This window comes from Chaetura pelagica, unplaced genomic scaffold (genome assembly GCF_000747805.2).
Source record: "Chaetura pelagica isolate M959 unplaced genomic scaffold, ChaPel_1.0 scaffold264, whole genome shotgun sequence".
NCBI lineage: Eukaryota > Metazoa > Chordata > Aves > Apodiformes > Apodidae > Chaetura > Chaetura pelagica.
In genome coordinates, this window is record NW_009953064.1 from 1,938,381 (window position 1) to 1,956,871 (window position 18,491).

The 18,491-nt window shown below is 40.5% G+C and overlaps 1 protein-coding gene across 1 annotated transcript; it reads right to left on the bottom strand.

Moving 5' to 3' along the window:
• Positions 1-4,047: 4,047 nt before the first annotated feature.
• Positions 4,048-17,693, bottom strand: PARL (presenilin associated, rhomboid-like). The gene is made up of 9 exons (XM_009996766.1): positions 17,640-17,693; positions 14,375-14,515; positions 11,857-11,905; positions 10,833-10,928; positions 9,124-9,273; positions 8,603-8,673; positions 7,164-7,265; positions 5,176-5,273; positions 4,048-4,371 (listed from the first exon to the last, which is right to left on the bottom strand). The coding sequence occupies exons 1-9, from the start codon at positions 17,691-17,693 to the stop codon at positions 4,254-4,256; spliced, it is 879 nt and encodes a 292-aa protein (XP_009995068.1). The 3' UTR covers positions 4,048-4,253.
• Between the last annotated feature and the right edge of the window lie 798 nt (positions 17,694-18,491).

An 18,491-nucleotide genomic window follows, 5' to 3' on the forward strand; every position in this document is an offset into this window, starting at 1 on the left:
GCCGCCACCCCCTCCCGCTCCCGCGGCTCCCCGCTGCCCCCGGGAACCAGCAGACCCCGCGGTTGGCATCGGCCGAGCAGGGAGCCCCGCTCTGCTCCGAGGGGGGGGGGCGATGATATTGCTGCTTAATTATAATGGCAAGTTAGCTGTAGCCATTTATGATTTGAGAAAGCGTTTGTATAGGGAGGCTGATGGCTTCTAAATGATCGGGATGAGAAATAGCAGCTTTGCAATGTTGGTTTCCAGGAGCTGTGTACCTCACCCAACACCCCCTCTCCTCCTCCATTTATGGTAGCTGATTAACCACTTTTCTTTTAAAACACTGTTGTCCAAAATCCAAGCATCTGCTGTATATTTCACATATGATACACATCATTTACTGTTTGCCAGAGACTGAAAACATCAGCTTTTCTTTGTACATTTGTGTTCAAAATCAAATACTCACTGGGGCTAAGTTAGGCTTTTGAAATTTGACATCTTATGTAATATGTGGCTACAGGCCATAAAGCTCCTCCACAATTCCCCATTCAGTGGGTTGTTACAGAGGAAGCTGAATCTTCCAACAGGTCAACAAATTATGAAATATAAGGCTGCAAAATGAAGGATGCAGATAAACTGAGATGCTGCCTGTTAGAAAATCATTTATATAAAGGCTAACAGGACAGGTACTTCATATTAGAATGTAATGATCTTGTTACAGGTGCTTATCTGGTAAGATCTAATAAGGAATTAATTATGCAGTGGAACTAGAAAAGCTAAGGTTTACTGCTTTAATTCAGCTGAGCAGTCTGTATCAATAGTGTGTTAGCACCTCAGACTTCAGTCTAGATTTGTGCCTGCTTCTGGTGGGGAGGTGGGGCTAGAAATGTGAATATGGACTGAGGCACAATCTCTCCTTGAGTGTTTGGCCTCTGTCTGAAACACTGTTATCATGAGATAGAAACTAATTCCTTTGCAGATGATCCTGTTGCCCTAAATGCCAGATTTGACACTTATTGGTGCTATCAATTTTGATTTCACCCCACTGCCTGCCCTGCGCGTGCTGGGTAGGGCAAGGAGCCTCAGGTATTTCAGATAGCAATGTTTTGGTCCCCCACAGAAGTCTTGACACAATAACAAAGGGGATATTGGATGCTGCATTTCATTTGTTGATTTGTATGCTGCATGTTGTTTGTTGCTTCTAGGAGTATGCAGGGAGGTATTTCTTAATTTTCAGCTGCTGTTTTTTTTTCTTGAACTATTCTGCTTTATGTAGTAATTTTTAAAAATAGATGATATTTGGGTGGTAAAGAGAAATTGATTTTGCAGTAATGGGAGAAAAGTGAACATCTGCTTTATTATGTGTTGTCACTGGCACAGCACAAGTGATGCTCTGATCCTTGTTCCTAGGCCTGACTTAGCAAAATACATTGGAGAATAAATCAGATGTCTCTGCTCTCCCTGTGCCTGCCACTTCCTAGTACTGAGTTCAGCTCTGGCAGTGCACAGCTCAGAGCCCACCTACAGCATCAGGGGGTGCTTTGAGCAGCTGCTCATCATAGCTTGTAGGATGAAATTAGCACAAAGGCTCTCTCAGATAGGGAAACCAGAAGCTGGATGAGATTAAGAAGTTGTCTGCATTTAGAAGAGATTTAGCATGATTAAAACCAGGGGGAGGGGGGGGAGGAAATACTGCAACAGTAAGGCAAGCCATCAAATCAGAAAGCAGAACAGCTGTTGCTGCCAGCAATGGGGGCAGAAAGCTCAGTTTGTTCTAATGCTAAAATGGAATTTATTTCAGAGTAAATCACTACTCTGAAACAATATATTCCTTCAACATGGAAAAGCCACAGCAGACTTTCTTAAAGCTATTGAAAAGGGATGGAGGATTGTGTCTCTCTACATAGATGAACCATGACTTCATACTTATTGCTGTTCTCCTACCCACAAAAACTAGCTGCTATAATTGCCAAGTATCTGCATAATTACCACATTGTATTTTTATTCATGATAATAAGCTCTTGGAAAAAAGGGGAGGGGGGAAGTCTTTCTATGTCATTGGTTCTTGTTGTTTTTTCTGGGTTTGGGTTTTTTTTGGGTTTTTTTATGGTCGGTTTTTTTCATTCATTTCTTTGCCTTTCAAAGGTGTGACTAAATCCTGAGATACTGGTGTGTGCTGATGCCAGGTTTTGCAAGGGCATTTGTTTGCCAAAAAAAGTATCTTATTTACTCTATCAAGCTGTCCTAACTCCAGGCCCTTCCTTGTCTGACTGAGTATTGACTTTCCTATTGTAGTCTGAAAGTAGTTTCGGATCAGAGGTCATTTTCCTTTGGCAGAGAGTTTTGCACAAAGGCTCAGGTGCAAAATGACATGTAACTGTGGCTTATTCTTCTAGACCTGTACAATGTAATGTCCTTTAGGGTTTATACACTGCATTTCCTGCAATATTATTCCCAGCTGCCTTCAGCCAGGATCTCTAAAAAACCCTCAGTAGATACCAAAGTGTTGAAGTGACTAAGTAAGTTGTTGATCAGACAAGAGGTAAGGCAAGGAAAAGGAGAAAAACATAAAGGTGGACAAAGACAACAGATAAGTGTTAAATAGGCGTAAAACCAAAATGTGAAACATTGTGAGCTGTGGCTTTTGAGCTCCTTTGGCATGAAAATACTCCCTTACAAGAAGCCTGTTCAGTGCCCATCTCCTACTGCTGCTGGCAGTGCAGTGTCCAGGGCTGCACTGTGGCTCAGGCCCTACAAACTAGCACAGTTGTCCTGAGTTTCACAGAAGTAGCAAGGGAAAAGTGGTGACAGATTAGAAACAGTCAGAAAGGAATATGAGATACTCCAACTCTTACATTTTTTAAGCATTGAAGTTGATGGGCACTTAGAGGAACAACTGCTCAAGTGTCTCATTTTACAAGGGAGAAAAAAAAAATTAAACTTGAGGCAGTGGCTTAGTGGCAGTAAGGAGTTCACAGCAATTCTGTATTCTGTCATTCATACAACTGGTGCCATTAAGCATCATGTATTGTTTATCCCTACAGTAAATTTATGTTCTCCAAGGCACTGTTAGAGAGTAAAAAGGCTTAGGTTGCTTCTTGCAGATGCAGTGTGTTCTTTGCCAAGTCAGTCCACCTGTATTGACTAATTCAGACTACAAGGAAGAGTGAAGGGGTTGAACCCATCAGCTCGTATCTGGGCAGACTCCTCAGCCCTTTGCAAGGGGTCTGCTTGTCATCCTTGCATGAGAGGTACAGAGTAGCAACCTACCCAAAATTCAGTTTTTGTTTCTATTTGTGTAACAGGAACATTGCTCATGGTACTACCCTCAGGTTTACTTTAGCAGTTATTTTCAGTTACAGTGTTGCTGATTTCAGGCACCTCGTCTATTTTTGCTGAAGCTGCATATGTTTCTAGAATTGGAACATTCTGAACAAAATGTTACTGTTTTAAAATTCTTAAAAACCTTAAAGAAAACTAGCAACACAAATCAACTTTTCTAAAAAAGGAAAAAATAAGAGACTAATGCAGTGAAAGAATATAGAAAGCAGTGTAACTCAGGGTAAAATATCCAAACCCACAGTGTAAGTAATTCTTCCACTGCACATAATTATGAAAAATATATAATTGTAGTAAATTTTAACAACATGTGATAGCATCTTGGAGGTAAATAGAAATTAAAAACATAGGTTGAATAAGCCACAGCTGATGAATAAAGCTGGGCCATTAACCCATATGCAAGCTTGAGCAAACAATCCAGTATTGTTTCATGCATTTCAAGTGTAAGATCAAAAGAGACCATTGCCTCATCCCATTCAATCTTTTCACCACTGAAGACCATTTCAGCTTATGAGCCTTATGTTGAGTGCAACCTGTAGAGCATGTCTTCTAGGAAAGAACCTACTGTTTGCCTGGGGGACATTAGGGCAATGTGTGATCCATTAACTTCCTCAGGTTTAAAAATAATCTTTCTAAATATTAACCAGTTGTACCCCATTTTGAAGTTTTTTGGATAGAGCTTTTGGTCACTTCTCCTTCTTTAAAAGTGTAATGCAGACTGTTACCTCAGAAAGCAACAGGATAAAAAGCTTTATTGTTCCACCTTTGTCAGAGTTCATTTTCTGTTGCTATGCATTTTTGTAACTGCAGTTTACATTAGAAGCTTCAGCTCCCTCGAAGCTTAATGTGAAGTAGCAAAAAACTTTCAAAACCAATTCCATCCCATGTCTTCAAGTAATATACCCACTTGGGTACAAGGAATCTTTAGAATTAAATCAGTTAGATCTTCCACCTCCTCCCTTTCCTGTGTTCTTTGTCCTCATTTCATGCCAAGCTTTCACCAGTGGTTCTCTGTTCTTCCATATGAGCTCATGGCCATAAGTCACATACCACCTGAAAGAAAACACTAATTAAAACTAACTGAAGCTTTTTTTTGTGACTGAGGAACATGCTGATGGCTAAAATCAAGTAACTCAAATGCTTAGGATAGGAGGTAATTTCAGTTAGGCTTTTAAATGCTGACATAAAATTGTTAAAAAATGCTCTTGGCAATAAGGATACACATTAAGACAAGAATGCAATCAGGTAGAAGGGGAAAAGCTCATTAGGAAACATAGTCCAAACATGGAACAATGCAGAGCTGTTTCCTACTACTGGTTTCTAGAAGTTCTTCCCAATTAGGAAGGCTCCACACAAAGACAATGCAGCAACACTGAAAAAGGGCAGTAGAGACTGCTCAAAGAATTTTGGCCTGGGCATGTACTCACTCTGTAGCTCTTTCTAAATTGGCAATTAGCGGAAAAATACTGAGACAAAGGAATTTTCTTAGCTATTTAATTCTAAAGTTACTTTAATTTGTCCATGCTGTGTTTTGTGAGAATCTTTTCTGCCTTGTGCCAATTTTCAGTGTGCTGGGGAGAGCAGGACAGAGCCAGCCAACCCAGGTGACAGTGACAGGACAGTATGACATCTACCCTGTCATTGTAAGGCAGTTTAGGTCAATTTCTTCCAGTTCTAAGCATTTGTTAACAGTATTTTCCATGCCATTTTATAGCACTACAAGGATAACAGTGGGTTGTCTTCAATGCTACTCAAGACAACTTTCCAAACTTCAGAGATAAAAGCAAGCAAAGAGGAAAAAAAAAAAAGCGTGAATTGAAATATGAAACAAACAGAAGCCAGCAAATACAGACTTACATTCCAAAGAGAGCTCCCCCAAGGTGTGCAGCATGGTCAAAAAGTCTCCAGCCTAGAGCAAGCCCTGCAGTGTCAAATGCAATGATGGCTTTTAATGCCTGCAAAGGAATAAAACATGGAATAGACAGGATCAGTCACAGCATAAATTGGCCACTTATAACCAAGTTTCATATTCCAGCCCAGAGCAAAAATTTGGGATCAAAGACCATCCCATAACTTTTCTATCAAAGCAGTCATTGTAAAAAAAACAAAACAAAACCAAAAACTTCAAAACCAAACTTGATGGTATACTGTGCTGTCAAAACACAGACATGAGCAGCTACAGAGTACTGCAGGGTAAGAATGTCCCCTTTTCAAATACTCAGGTATCTTTCCGTCTTCATTTCTAAAACTACAAATATATTCCTGACTCAGGTCAGAATAAAAAAAAGGATAGGCTGTAAAAGGCACCACAAAACACATAATGGCAACATTGTCATTCCCTGCTTCTGACATAGCTTAGATTTATGTGCATCTCTCCTCTCAAACACAACTCTCTAGTGCATGAATTATGTTGGGCAGCAACCCTGTCATCTTATCTGATGTAAATTGATCATCACACCCTTCCAAATGACACATCTGTTAAAAGGCAGAAAACCCACCATAACTGGAATTATGCAAAAATTTACTAAACACTTAATTCCAAAAACACCAGCAGATTAAATGATAGGATGAAATGTTACTATAAGTAGGATTTCTCTCCTTAAGCATATGTGTTAGAATAGCAGCTATAATGCTACGTTGGCTTCTTTACTTTAAAAGCAGATTTACAGTATATGTAATGTAGGCTAAGGGAGTAGATAAAGTTTAGAAATATAATTACATAGGGCTAAAATGATTCCAACATTTATGCTGCAATAGCCAATGTTGCTCCTGTATTACTGTTGTAATTTGCACTTCCTCATGGCACTGCTCCCTGTGGTTCTGAATATTTCTACTTTGTTCATGTTTTTCTAAGAAAGCTGCAGTTCTAGGGTACCATGCATAAAAACAGGTCCTCAAGCAGAAGTGCGAGAAAAACGTGAAGGCTACATCTAAAAAAAAATCATTAAAATCTCTTAAGTTTCACTCATCAAAAATATATATCTCATGATCTTGAAATTACAAATCATGGGGTGGTTTGGGTTGGAAGAGACCTTAAAGATCCTCTAGTTCCAACCCCCCTGCATGGGACACCTCCCACTAGTCCAGCTTGCTCAAAGTCCCAGCCAACCTGGCCAAAGTTTAATTGCTTTAAGTAGAAGAGTAAAATAAAGTAGTGGACCAAAGATGACTGATTAACTTATTAAGGTAAGTTAGGACATACATGAGAAGCTTTTCTTAAATGGGGTAGTGGGTGTGCTTGAAATGTAACAGAAAAAGCAGTCCTTGGTATTACACTTAAAGAAAAGCCTCAGTAGTTTCTTTTTAATCCCAACAGTGTTATCAAAACTATCAAAAAATGGTATCAAAATTAGGAGACAGGTATTCCTCCAGAGCTGGAATGTTATTTCCCTTGAAAAGTGATACTGTTTTTTCCATCTTGTTCGTAAGGTTTTTTTTAAGAAAGAGTATATCAGTATTAGATTAGCCTGTAAAAAGTGCTTCTAGAAAAACTATCACCCTAGTAACACTATCACTAGGAGCAGCATTTGTGTGCACATTTCCTCATACAGGTGAAGCCAAGTCCCTCCTTCCCCTCTTCTTTAACTTCTTAGTGTCAATTTTAAACAGACCCATGGGGTTGGAATTTTAAGAAAATTCTAAAATTCACTCCATACTTGTGTAATGACCATGCTAGGCTGTGGCAATTCCAAATCTCTTTCCAGGACTTCCATGCCCTGTATTGTCTTTCAAAATAAAATCAACAGCTTAGAAACACAAAAAAAGAGGACACATGCTCAGATAATGGAGACATATAGGGAAAATATTTTAAGAGTAGGATTTCTTTGAAATTGAAGGACACTTACGCTTCCTGCTGTAAATGTGAACATTGGAAGGAATATGATGGCTAGTTTTGCTTCTGGCATCTTTGTACATACGGCTGCAAGGACAGTCATTATAGCTCCTGACTGGAAATACATTAAAATACAGGAAAGTAAGCTGAGTTGTTACATAAGGGAAAATGTATTTTTCTGCGTGTAAACCCGTTTTCCTTTCACCTTTTATTGTCAAATGCAACCTTCAGATGAAGTGGTAAATCTCAAAGTACAAAGCACCACAGCAAAGTTCAGAAAAAAACCCAAAACAAGACACCCTTATTTAATTTCAGTATCTAAACTATAAATACTGAAAAAACAATACCCCGTAGATGCTCTTACAAGAAATAACCACCCTGATTTTTAAGATAACCATTTATATTAATGTACTTTTTTTCCCAGTAAAGCCTAGAAATCTAACATATATTGATGAAATACAGACATCTCAGATGAAGGGAATCATTCTGAAGCTTGTACCAAAACAAGGAAAGTAACAGATGGACAGAACAATAAATCTTTTGTCAATGAAACAAGCAGTTCTCTGGTCTGTACTAAACTGACCAAGGGCTTTTGTATCCATAAAATATCTCAAAGGAAAGGCTGTGAATACAGTGAACTAATGCAATATGTGGCAATTTGAGTAAGTTCAGATCAATAAGACTAATGGGAAATAACTTGCTCCAGATATAGTTTATTGACCCTGTAAAGAAACAACAAATGTAGCACTATAAAACCTGGGGACTGCTCACCAGATTTTTTTCATTCCAATTGGGAAATAAGAATCTGACTTTTGGCTTTTATCAAAATTATTTGGTAAAGTCAGCTAAGAAGCCTTTAAAACTTGGCAGCTGGCTAAGTTAGAGCCTCAAATTTTTATAGCAAGTGAAATGTTTTAAAATTTTCCACTAAGAATACTTATAAAGGACAGACAACCATAACACCTCCTCAGCCTGCCTCAATTCTTTCATACTGTGAGACTTCTGGCAGCAGAGCTGCCCTTTCTGCACAACATGCCCTACAACTTCAGTAGCATCACATGCTGATTCTATTTGTCTGATTACATTATCTCTTTCTAAAGTACTTTATTTTCAATTAGAGAACACTATGATAGACAATTATGCAATAACATTTATGAAATAATTTATAGAACTGAACTATCTGCTCAGTGACAAGAGGTCCTGCTGTGAAGTACTCATTTGTAAGTCATTAGCATTAAGTGGCATTAGTTCTGGGCTGCTGCTACAGGAGTTATTTGAAGAACAGGAGAATTGTTACACAGGATTAACTACCTGGTTACTTTGTTTTGGTGAAGTTTCCTATCTTCCACTATATTCTTGGCTTGCAAGCAGGTTAAAGAACATGGGAGGGTGTTGGTTAACAGTGGCTGCAGAGATCAATGTGTAAGGTCTCTCAAATTCCAAGATACTTACAGCTCCAAGGGATGGTTCAAACCTTCCAGTGGCCATTTTAGCAATGTAACTGACAAAAGTGGAGATAACCCCTAGAAAGGAAAAATGGCTATTGGAGACAATGCAGGCAAGCATCAGAAAGGACAACAGTGTTATCTGTACAGCTTCCTGAAGAAGCTACTGTGTAGGTGGTGTGCTTTGGTTTTTTTGTGTTTTGGTTTTTTTTTTGAGAGGAAGGTGTTTGTTATAACTGGAATTAAATGTCACCTTTCCATGAGTCTGTGTTAAGAGCTAGTTTATGCTGGTAGCCAAGTATGACTTAAAATGAGACGCTTGTATTGTCATGGTATTTTGAAGCCAGATATCCTAAACCCACCAGAGTTCTGTGTAACAGCAATTAAGTACTGCAGTTAGTATAAAGCAATGTGTGGGATGGAATCATGGCCATCTGTCATCACACCGCTACTAACCATACATGGGCTTTCCTTGCATGAACAGATACTTGTATTTTTAAAGTATTGTAAATATATATATATAATTACCTGCAGAAAGATACACTGCCATGAACTGCTCACATCCCAGAAGAGAGACAATGCTGCTTGAAAAACTCCATAAAACATACATATTTGCTGCCATGTGGAATAGAGAGAAGTGACTGAATGTAGAGAGCAGCATGGGAGAACACACAGCTCCTACAAAAGAGAAAGCAATGAAAAAAACCCACATTTTAATTGGCTTCAACTTACACAGAAATTGCTCAAGATATACTGTAGGCTAATTATGCGTGGAATTCTCCAACACAAGCAATGTAATAAACCCAGAAATGCAACAAATATCAAATTCCATGTAATACCTTTTGAAAGGTAGATGTGCAAGCTGTACAAACAACTGCTTCAGAAAGTCTTAATTACCTACTGGAGAATGTTTCAAATGAGGTTTCAGTTAGAGACTGGGAAGAACTTATGTAGTGTGAGGGTGGTGAGACACTGCAGTAGGTTGCCTAGGGAAGCTGTGGAAGCTTCATCCCTGGAAGTGTTGAAGGGCAGGATGGATGGGACACTGAGCAACCTGGTCTAGTGGGAGATGTCCTCCCTGCCCTTGCAGGGGGGTTGGATCTAGGTGATCTTTAAGGTTCCTTCCAACCAAAAACATTCTATGATTCTATGATTTATATTACAGCATGTCTCCTTTGCTTTGGGAAGGAAAATTAGATTTTATTTATATAGGTATATGGTGAAAGATTTTTAATATGAGCATCTATATAAAATTATTTAGCTACAATTAACTCATTTTTTCAAAAAGCTACTAGTTCTCCTCAGCAGCCTTGAAAATGCAAAAAAAAGTGCCAATTAGCAGGTTTAAAGATGCATATTTTTTAAGAGAGGATGTTGGGGATGACTGATGCTCAAATCTGGCTAACAGCCATCTCTAGCTTTGGAGTGTGTGGGGGGAATTGGTTGAGTTTCCACTTTTTCAGCAGAAATTAAAAGGAAAGCAGAAAGTACTCTCCAAACATGTTTTTCTCATCCTTTTTTTTTTTTTTCCTCTACTGTAGAAATTAAAACTAGTTGTTTTGCCATTAAATACTAGCAGCTTGCCTTCCTAACTTAGCCTCTTCAAAGCATTTCACACACAGTAAAAGTCAAGTTTTTGTGTGTTTTGTTTTGATGTGACCCAAAGCAACTTTGAAACAAGGACTCCATACACAACAGACTAATGCTTGTCTATTGACAAAAGCACACATGCATGTGACTGATGACTGTTCTAGCTGCATCCCACAGAGAAGTAAAGGAAAAAAAATTAATCACATTTGAGACTACTTTTTGAATGGCAATACTTAGTATAATTTCTTTTCCTCCTTTCCAAAGACTGGCATGATTAGCATTCTGTCCAGGAAAGCAGTGAGATCACTTACAGAAGGACCTCTTCACCTTTACAGAGGCAGGAGCTGCATTCCACTGAATGCAGAGAGGCCAGACAGGAGGCAAACAGCTTTAACATTACAATATTTAGAAAAGAAAATGAGGGTGGTTTTGTTTTGGTGTTTTTTTTTCTATCAATCCATTACTTCTAGCTTTTTTCCCCTAGAAGTGTTTTCTGCCCAGACAAAATTAGGTATTTGGGCATGACAGAGATTGCTTGTGGGTGATGGAGCTGCAGTTAAACCATGCCATCCAAAGCTTCTGCAGTATGAGGAGAGGGTTTATTACATGCCAGTGTAGAGAAGTCCTCCAAATTACTGTTCACTTACTGGAGGATGGATCTGAGGTGAAATAGGTAAACATAATCTGTCGCATACCAGGCAGCCTCCATAAACAGAATACAAAGACATTTGCAGCTATAATACCTATTAAGGGGGAAAAAAAAAGAAGATAAGAAGAAATCATGAATGTAACATGCCATAATGCTTACTGTAAACAAGCATTCAATAACAAGAATCATACCTTTTTTTTCACTATTTCATTAAAACAGTATCTAGTTCTGACTTTATATGGAATTTAGAAAAAGCAAAAGAAATATACTTAAAGCTGTATTTATATAGTGGAAGTCTTTCAGAAATATGACATTTAATTGCACCTGTTTTAACATATGATGTAGTGATTGAATGCAACAATCCAGAAAACCTGTACTTAAGGACATTGAAGCTATGGCTTCAAAATTCAATTCCACTGTAGAAACAATGAAACAAGAGCCAGCTTAAGAGGTCTCATTTCTTGCCTCTCTAGCTGCTTATTCCCAAATGCCACCAATCTGCTGCACAGTTCCATTGAACTAAGGAAAGCACAGAGACACCCAGTACACATCCCTTCCATTTTCTGGGGAGGTTTGGGTTTGATTGTAATTGTAAAAATACTGTTCAGAGACAGAGCATAAAAAGTTGAGCTGTCACTGCTAAGGCATAGGTACCTTTGGGAGATGGCAAATGCACAGCTTTTTACTTCACAGATGTTTTTTGCAATCTTATTTCAGTCTAAATACATATACTCATATTCTATCTAAAAGCATTTGTTGTTTTTCACAGTTCCTGAGGAAGAAGATTCTAGCTCATCCTCCTCACTCTCCCACACAGATGCACAGGTGTTCTATTGTGCATACAAAAAATAGCATGTGAGAAGTAAGTGTAGCAGACATAGTGTATGTGCAGGTCTAAGTTTACACGTGCTTTGTGCCTAACAACCTAAGTGTGGTATGAAAGCCATCTGTTTGAATATACTGTACCTGTTTGCCATATTTCTCTTCCTGTGAATGTCTAATACTTGTAAGCTAACACAAACCTGTCACAGTCCGCTGACCCTCAGTCAGGCTGTTCCACCAGCTGTTCACCTGAAATGGAACAGTTGTGCATCAGTGCCACTGTAGAGTATTTGCAATTTCAGTCACACAAAGTTCTACTTTTTTAAGAATGGAAAGCATTTGTTTGAAATCTGTTAAGCAAATAGATTTCAAATGTGTTTATTTCTGATTGGTTCAGCTTTTCAAGGTGGCATTGCCTTACTTAAGAATAGATATCTAGCCTCCTTTTCATAAAATACCCCAACACAGACCAAGAGTTTCTTCAAAAAGAAAGGGGTTGTATCCTTCTACACAACCCCACGCGTTAACCTCTGGTTGTACTAGACAAGGATCTAGCCCATAATGCTTTCTTTAGCAGATTAGCCAAAGTTAGCATAAACCCTGCCTTGACTGAGCCTCACCCTAATGCTGTCTAACATCACACCACCCACCTTGGAGAGATTCCACTTTTGTGCCAGGGTCACTTTTGCAGAGGTGGCTCACAAGATGTGGAATCCATTCCCCCTTGCGTCCAGCTCACCCAGCCCTCCTCCAAGTTTAAAACCCCTGAAAAAGTTTATTTTGAGTGCAGTCAGCCCACAGACAAATTCTACCCCTCTCTCCCTTCCTCAGCTTTCAGAGTAATTTTGGACAAATATTTTACTGACAGCTCAATGACCATCCAACCATACTGATGGGGACAATGTCATAAAAATTATCTGTAGGTTGGAGGCAGGGGGAAATAATGCTGTATGAAACAAATAATTCACTATGTGATATAAAAATAACAACTTCATTGTATTTTTTTATTTCTCTGGCACATGATACAGCTGCCAGGATTTCCTACAAAGTTCTCCAGTATAAGAACACTAAACAAGTAAGATTTTCCTAAAATACAAGAAGCACATGTTCTCAGAAGCTGTTGAGAGATCCTGAACTTTTAAAAATGAAACTTAGCAGTAGAAGATGGGGATTATGAGTTCAACCCTATTAACAACAGGGCAGTTTTGGTTTATATTTTTATAGCTAATCAACAGATCCTCCCCTTCAGGTTTTGAAGGACAACAAAAGTATAAACAGAAAATTATTTAAAATATTAATTGGCAATCATAATCTCACCTGCAGTTCATATATGCAGAGCAAGAAAGCATGCTGCACTAGGCCTGAGTTGACACCAGGATAGTTAATTTTCTTTATAGCATCTCAAACATGGTGCTGTGCTTTAGATTTTTGTCCAAAAGAGTACTGATGACACACTAATGTTCTCAGTTTTGCTGAACAGTGTTTGCACAGCATCAAGACCTTTTCTGTATCTCACTCTGCCCCTGCAGTGAATAGACTGGGGGCGCACAATAGGAGGGGAGAGGACACACAACTGGGCAGATGACCCAAACTAACCGAAGAGATATTCCCTACCAGATAATGTCATGCTCAGCAATAAAAGGGAAAAGAGAGGATTTTAGGAGGTTAAGCCATCTTTTTTGCTCATGAACTGGGTGGGTATTGGTCTATCTACAGGAGATGGTGAGTGATTGTCTTTGTATCACTTGTTTTGTTTTTTTACTCTCTTTTCTCACCCTTCATTTACTAAACAATATTTTCCCATCCCACTGGGGGTTTGTGAGGAAGTGAGTGAGCAGCTGTCTGGTGCTTAGCTGTCCACCAGGGTTAACCCACAGCACATGCCCATTTCAAAAGAAGCTCCACAGTGCACACAATGCACACAACAAAAAACAGCTCCACACACAGCCCCGCTTCCCTTGGACAAGCAGACCTGGAAGAGTAACCAAGCCTGATCTACCACAAACCTCAGCAGCAACATTGAAACAAGCATAAACCAGACATATATGTTTAGTTTAGTTTAAAATGCACTTAATTGAAAACTAAATGACTGACGCTTTCAGGATGTCAACTAAATTTCTTAACAAGTCCTGAAGCACGTAAGTTTCTACTGCCCAAACTCCAAAGTATTTGCATAGAAATGTCAGTGCTCATAAAGAAAAAAAACCCTCTCACCCCTCATTATTTCTAAAGTACAGGTTGAAAATACAAATGTATCAGAAGCCAGATAATTAAAAATGTTTATGCTTGAGGTTCAGAAGGTTTTATGTTTGAGATTAAACTAGCTCTGTCCCCTTTGAGAGTTCTTGTTCACTTTTGAGAACACTTAGGCATAGCAAGAATAGAGTATTTTCAGCATTACAAAGGAAAAGGTATGTATTGTAGGAATACATACTACTACAAACTACTCTTCCCTGCGTTTCAGGGTGAAGATGGTATTTTTCTCCAGTATAGCTTTTGCAGTTAGTTTTCTAGAACTAATTCTATCCATATTTTTCTTGTAAGGAAATGTATCTGCTGTAGTTTGCTGAGAGCTTAGTGTTTCTTCACGTTATAGATCAGGTTAAACAGGACAAGTCTGTGCTGTACAAGTGGTGCCCCAGAGGAAAGATGCAGTCGTGCGTCGTGCTTTGCAGGGACCCACCCGTGAGCAAACAAGCTGGGCCTGGCTCCGTGTACCTGCTTCCTGAAGTCCCCCCTCTTCTGCGGCCGTATTTTATCCAACCAGTCTGCCCGAGCTTCCTCAAAATAGGTCTGGACCCGTGACTTGAGCGACTCATACTGCCAGATGGCGGCGGATCCGAAGGCAGAGCCTGTGAACTGGGAGAGATTGGATAAAGGAACTGGCTTGTCTTAGAAATAGTGTGACCAGCAGAAGCAGAGAGGTGATTGCCCCCCTGTGCTCAGCACTGGTGGGGCCACACCTGGAGCGTTGTGTCCAGTTTTGGGCACCTCAACTCCAGACAGATCTCGAGGTGCTGGAGCAAGGACAGAGGAGGGCAACAAAGCTGGTGAAGGGCCTACAGAATAAATCTTATGAACAATGCTTGAAGGAGCTGGGAATGTTTAGTTTGAGAAAGAGGAGGCTGAGGGGAGACCTCATCAGTCTCTACAACTACCTGGAAGGTCACTGTAGAGAGGTTGGTGCTGGTCTCTTCTCACACGTAATTAGTGACAGAACAAGAGGGAAGGGCTTCAAGCTGCAACAGGGCAGGTTTAGACTGAACATTAGGAAAAATATTTTCACAGTAAGAGTGGTTAGGAATAGGAATAGGCTGCCCAGAGAGGTGGTTGAGTCACCGTCCCTGGATGTGGTGTTGGTGGAGATGGTTTAGGGGAGAACTTTGTAGAGTAGGGATGATGGTTGGACTTGGTGATCCCAAGGGGCGTTTCCAACCTGAACAGTTCTATGATTCTAAGACACAGCACAGGTTGCCCAGAGAACCTGGATTCCCCCTCCCTGGAAGGGCAGGTTGGATGGGGCTTGGAGCACCCGGGGCTGGGTGCTGGGACTGGGTGACCTTTAAGGCCTTTTCCAGCCCAAACCGTTCTGTGATCCTGTGGAAGCTACAACGAACACAAGTTAGGAAAATTGGACCTGAAAAGACACCACGACATGCAAGCTACAGCATATCAGGAGGAAGATAAAAACTGCTCAACACACTCTGGCTAAAGATTTACAGAAGGAGAAAAATCCACTTAAGCCACTTGGAGTATGCTCTTCATGGAATTACTGCATGGCTTCAGAGCAAAGAAGTGTAACTTCTGAGGGCAGCAACTGAAAGCAGATCAGTCCCAAAAACAGAAGCAAGGAGGATGCACTTTTGAGATCACTGAGATATTTCTCCCTTCCCTACTCCTATTCCTTTCAGTGCTAAAACCAAGCAAACCCATGGCATGTCCAGTGGCAAGATCTAGAAAAGACAGGGAGATTCTGCCCAGTGGGGCAACTGTTGCAAGGCCAAGAAAGAGGTGTGTGCCCACTGCCAGGACCTGCAGGAGTACAAATGCAGTGCCAGTTGTTTTTTCTGCAGCTGAATCAGTCCTTGACATAACTACTGTAGGTTCAGCACTTAAAGTGGGTCCAAAAACACGCAGCCAAGTCAGCACAAGATGAAACACGTAGCTGGTACCGTGGCAAGCACAAGATGCAGATGTCACTGACCCATAGATTTCAGGAATTTCTCTTCCCCTCCTGCGCGTCCCAGGCCTCCCTGCCCGCGGTGCTGGGTGCCTGGAATTAGGGACTGTAATGCATTCCATGTATTATTTTCTCTGGAAGCCTTCTGGGGCAGACAGGACCTGGCACGTAGCCCAGGGCCCAGCCCGCAGCAGCCCGGATGCTGCCGCTCAGACCTGCCCTGGGCCCCCGTGTGGCTGCATGTTGCCTCTGCAGTTTCCCTCGCCTCCCCTCAGCCCCGCTTCGCCTCACCGAGCTGCTCCAGCAAGGGGCTGCGTGTGGCTGGCCGGGCTTGAGGCAGCAGCTCCCGCCCCTGAGAGGCCTGGTGATGTTAAATGGACCCTCATGATGTTAAATGGACAAAGAAATAGGTATGTTTTCTTTGAAAAGAACTTGTAGTTGGTAAGTTTTGAAAAGTCGCACACACATCTCTGATTATCTACACGGCTGTGGAGATATTAATGGGATAACCAAGCAGTGTACATGCCAGTCATGCCTAGCCCTCCAGAGCTCGGAGTGCAGAGTTGCCAAAATCACACTAAATAAACAGTGTTTTAACTTGGAGGTGCATAGGTAGGAGAAGAGGCAGCAGCCACATGTTGCAGTAGGGAAGGTTCTCTGTGAGGAGCACACTACAGGGGAGAGAGGTTGTGCTGGTTCTGGCCCTGGAGGCCATTCCTGGGGCTGGAGGAGACCTGGGCTTCCTGACCCAACGTTCAAGCTGTGCTTTAGCTGGACGTTGGTGACAAGACAGTCCCTTCCTACCCAAATTATTAGATTCTGTAGTTCATTGTGTGAAGTTTAACAGCAAGATGAGAATAATCTGTATATTTTAATTGCAAATGGCTATAAACCTGATGAGACTATTATTGAGCTACAGTAACTTCAGGAGCACAGTTACAAAGTGAAATCATTTGGAAGTGAGGAGAAAATTCTTCGACATTGTTCCTCTTTTATTTTTATTTTTATTGCAAGCAGTGAAAGAGTTTCCACCTCTCAACTCAAGCCCAGACTCACCTGAGGAAACCTCTGTAGGCTTGCAGTGGGAGACTGCTCTAAGTGGTTTAATACTGTCTGCATTTTATCTCTGCACTGGTGGCCATGGGTCAGCCTCAGCGTTTGCTTGATCTAAGAAATGATGAGCAGGTTCAAAGCCATGTTTTGCTGGTGTTAAAATGTATACATATGTAAATGAAACCGGTGTTGTTATCAGTGCTTTGTTTGGAAAATGAAAAAGGGGTTTTAAACTTCCCAGTTTAGACACTTTTGTCACTTTTTTTACTTCCAGAGACCATATTAGGACTTAAATGTTTTCCTTTGTTAACCTTTCCTGTCCTGTGTTCAAACCACATGTATTTTGGCTGTGCTGTTTTTAATGTTAAGGTGATAATTTTGCTCTGCCAGGGCTTGTTTTTATCATGACAGCTCTTACACAGCCTCAGTGTGCAGTTTGGAAGGGGTGATGCTGTGGGCTTTTTGTATTTATTTGGTTTTAGTTTATGATCATTCTCCTTTGGACAGTTTCAGTATTTTACCCACTGGAAACATGAATTTCAGGAGAGGCTCTAGGGCTTTCTGCTCTGACTTCGAATGGCCTGTTGCTCTGTGACCCACCACTGGGCTCTCAGTCCTCACTGAGACACCAGACCCACTCCCTGGCCCCTAAGGATTGAAATGCCAGCCCTGGATGCTTTACTTTCTAAGTAGTAAAAGTTTTCTTTGCAAGCTGGTCTTAAGAAGGTCTGGAAAACAAACACGTCTCACTAGGTCCGCTGAGCTCATGCTGTCAAAATTTATTCTTGCCACTTCACATGTCATTGTGCCTTGAACTGAAATCTCACCATCTAGATTTAGTCCACACAGACACCTTGCTGTTGAGGAAGACTCACCCACAGAGCGGAGCTCAGGGCTGCTGTAGCACATCCAACAGCTGCATTAATATGGGACGGTTGTCTTGAGGGTGAGAGGACTCTTTAGAGTGGTATTTGTAGCTGTAACATGGTTGAATTTGGGCAAGGGTGGAGGAAGGTTGTTATTCTGTATTTGTGAAATCTAGTTTCCAAGCGTTCTTTACTCTGAAACCTACAATACTTTGAATTATGTATTTTAATGAGAATTTTTTGTTTACAACTTTGACTTATGTTCTAGCCATAGGGAGGGTGGAGAGCATATACTTGGTTTCTTTACTTGCAGGGACAAATTGTGATTGCATGGATTATACTTATGTAACAGGCAGAAATGTTCAGTTGGATTATTAACCTGCCCATGTGGTGTAAAGTCTGCTTGAATTTGTTGCTTAGTTTAAATAATTTATTTCAGCTATTCTCTGTTGATAGTTATGTGTGTTCTGAAGAGGTTACACAATCACTTGAGACACAACTGCTCTCACCTCAATATGTGAGTAAACTTTTATAGTGCAATACACATATTTCTAAGAGTGGAATAAGCTTAATCCTTCTTGCTTTGTGCAAACAAATTCTGAGTGTTGCAGTTTTAAAAATGAATGATTATGGGAGGAGACTTGAATTCTTTATTATTTTGTTTTTATGCATCTAACTTGGAGTACTCCTTCAGTGTGGGTTCTATCCTAAAACAAGTCCTGTCATTAATTGTTGG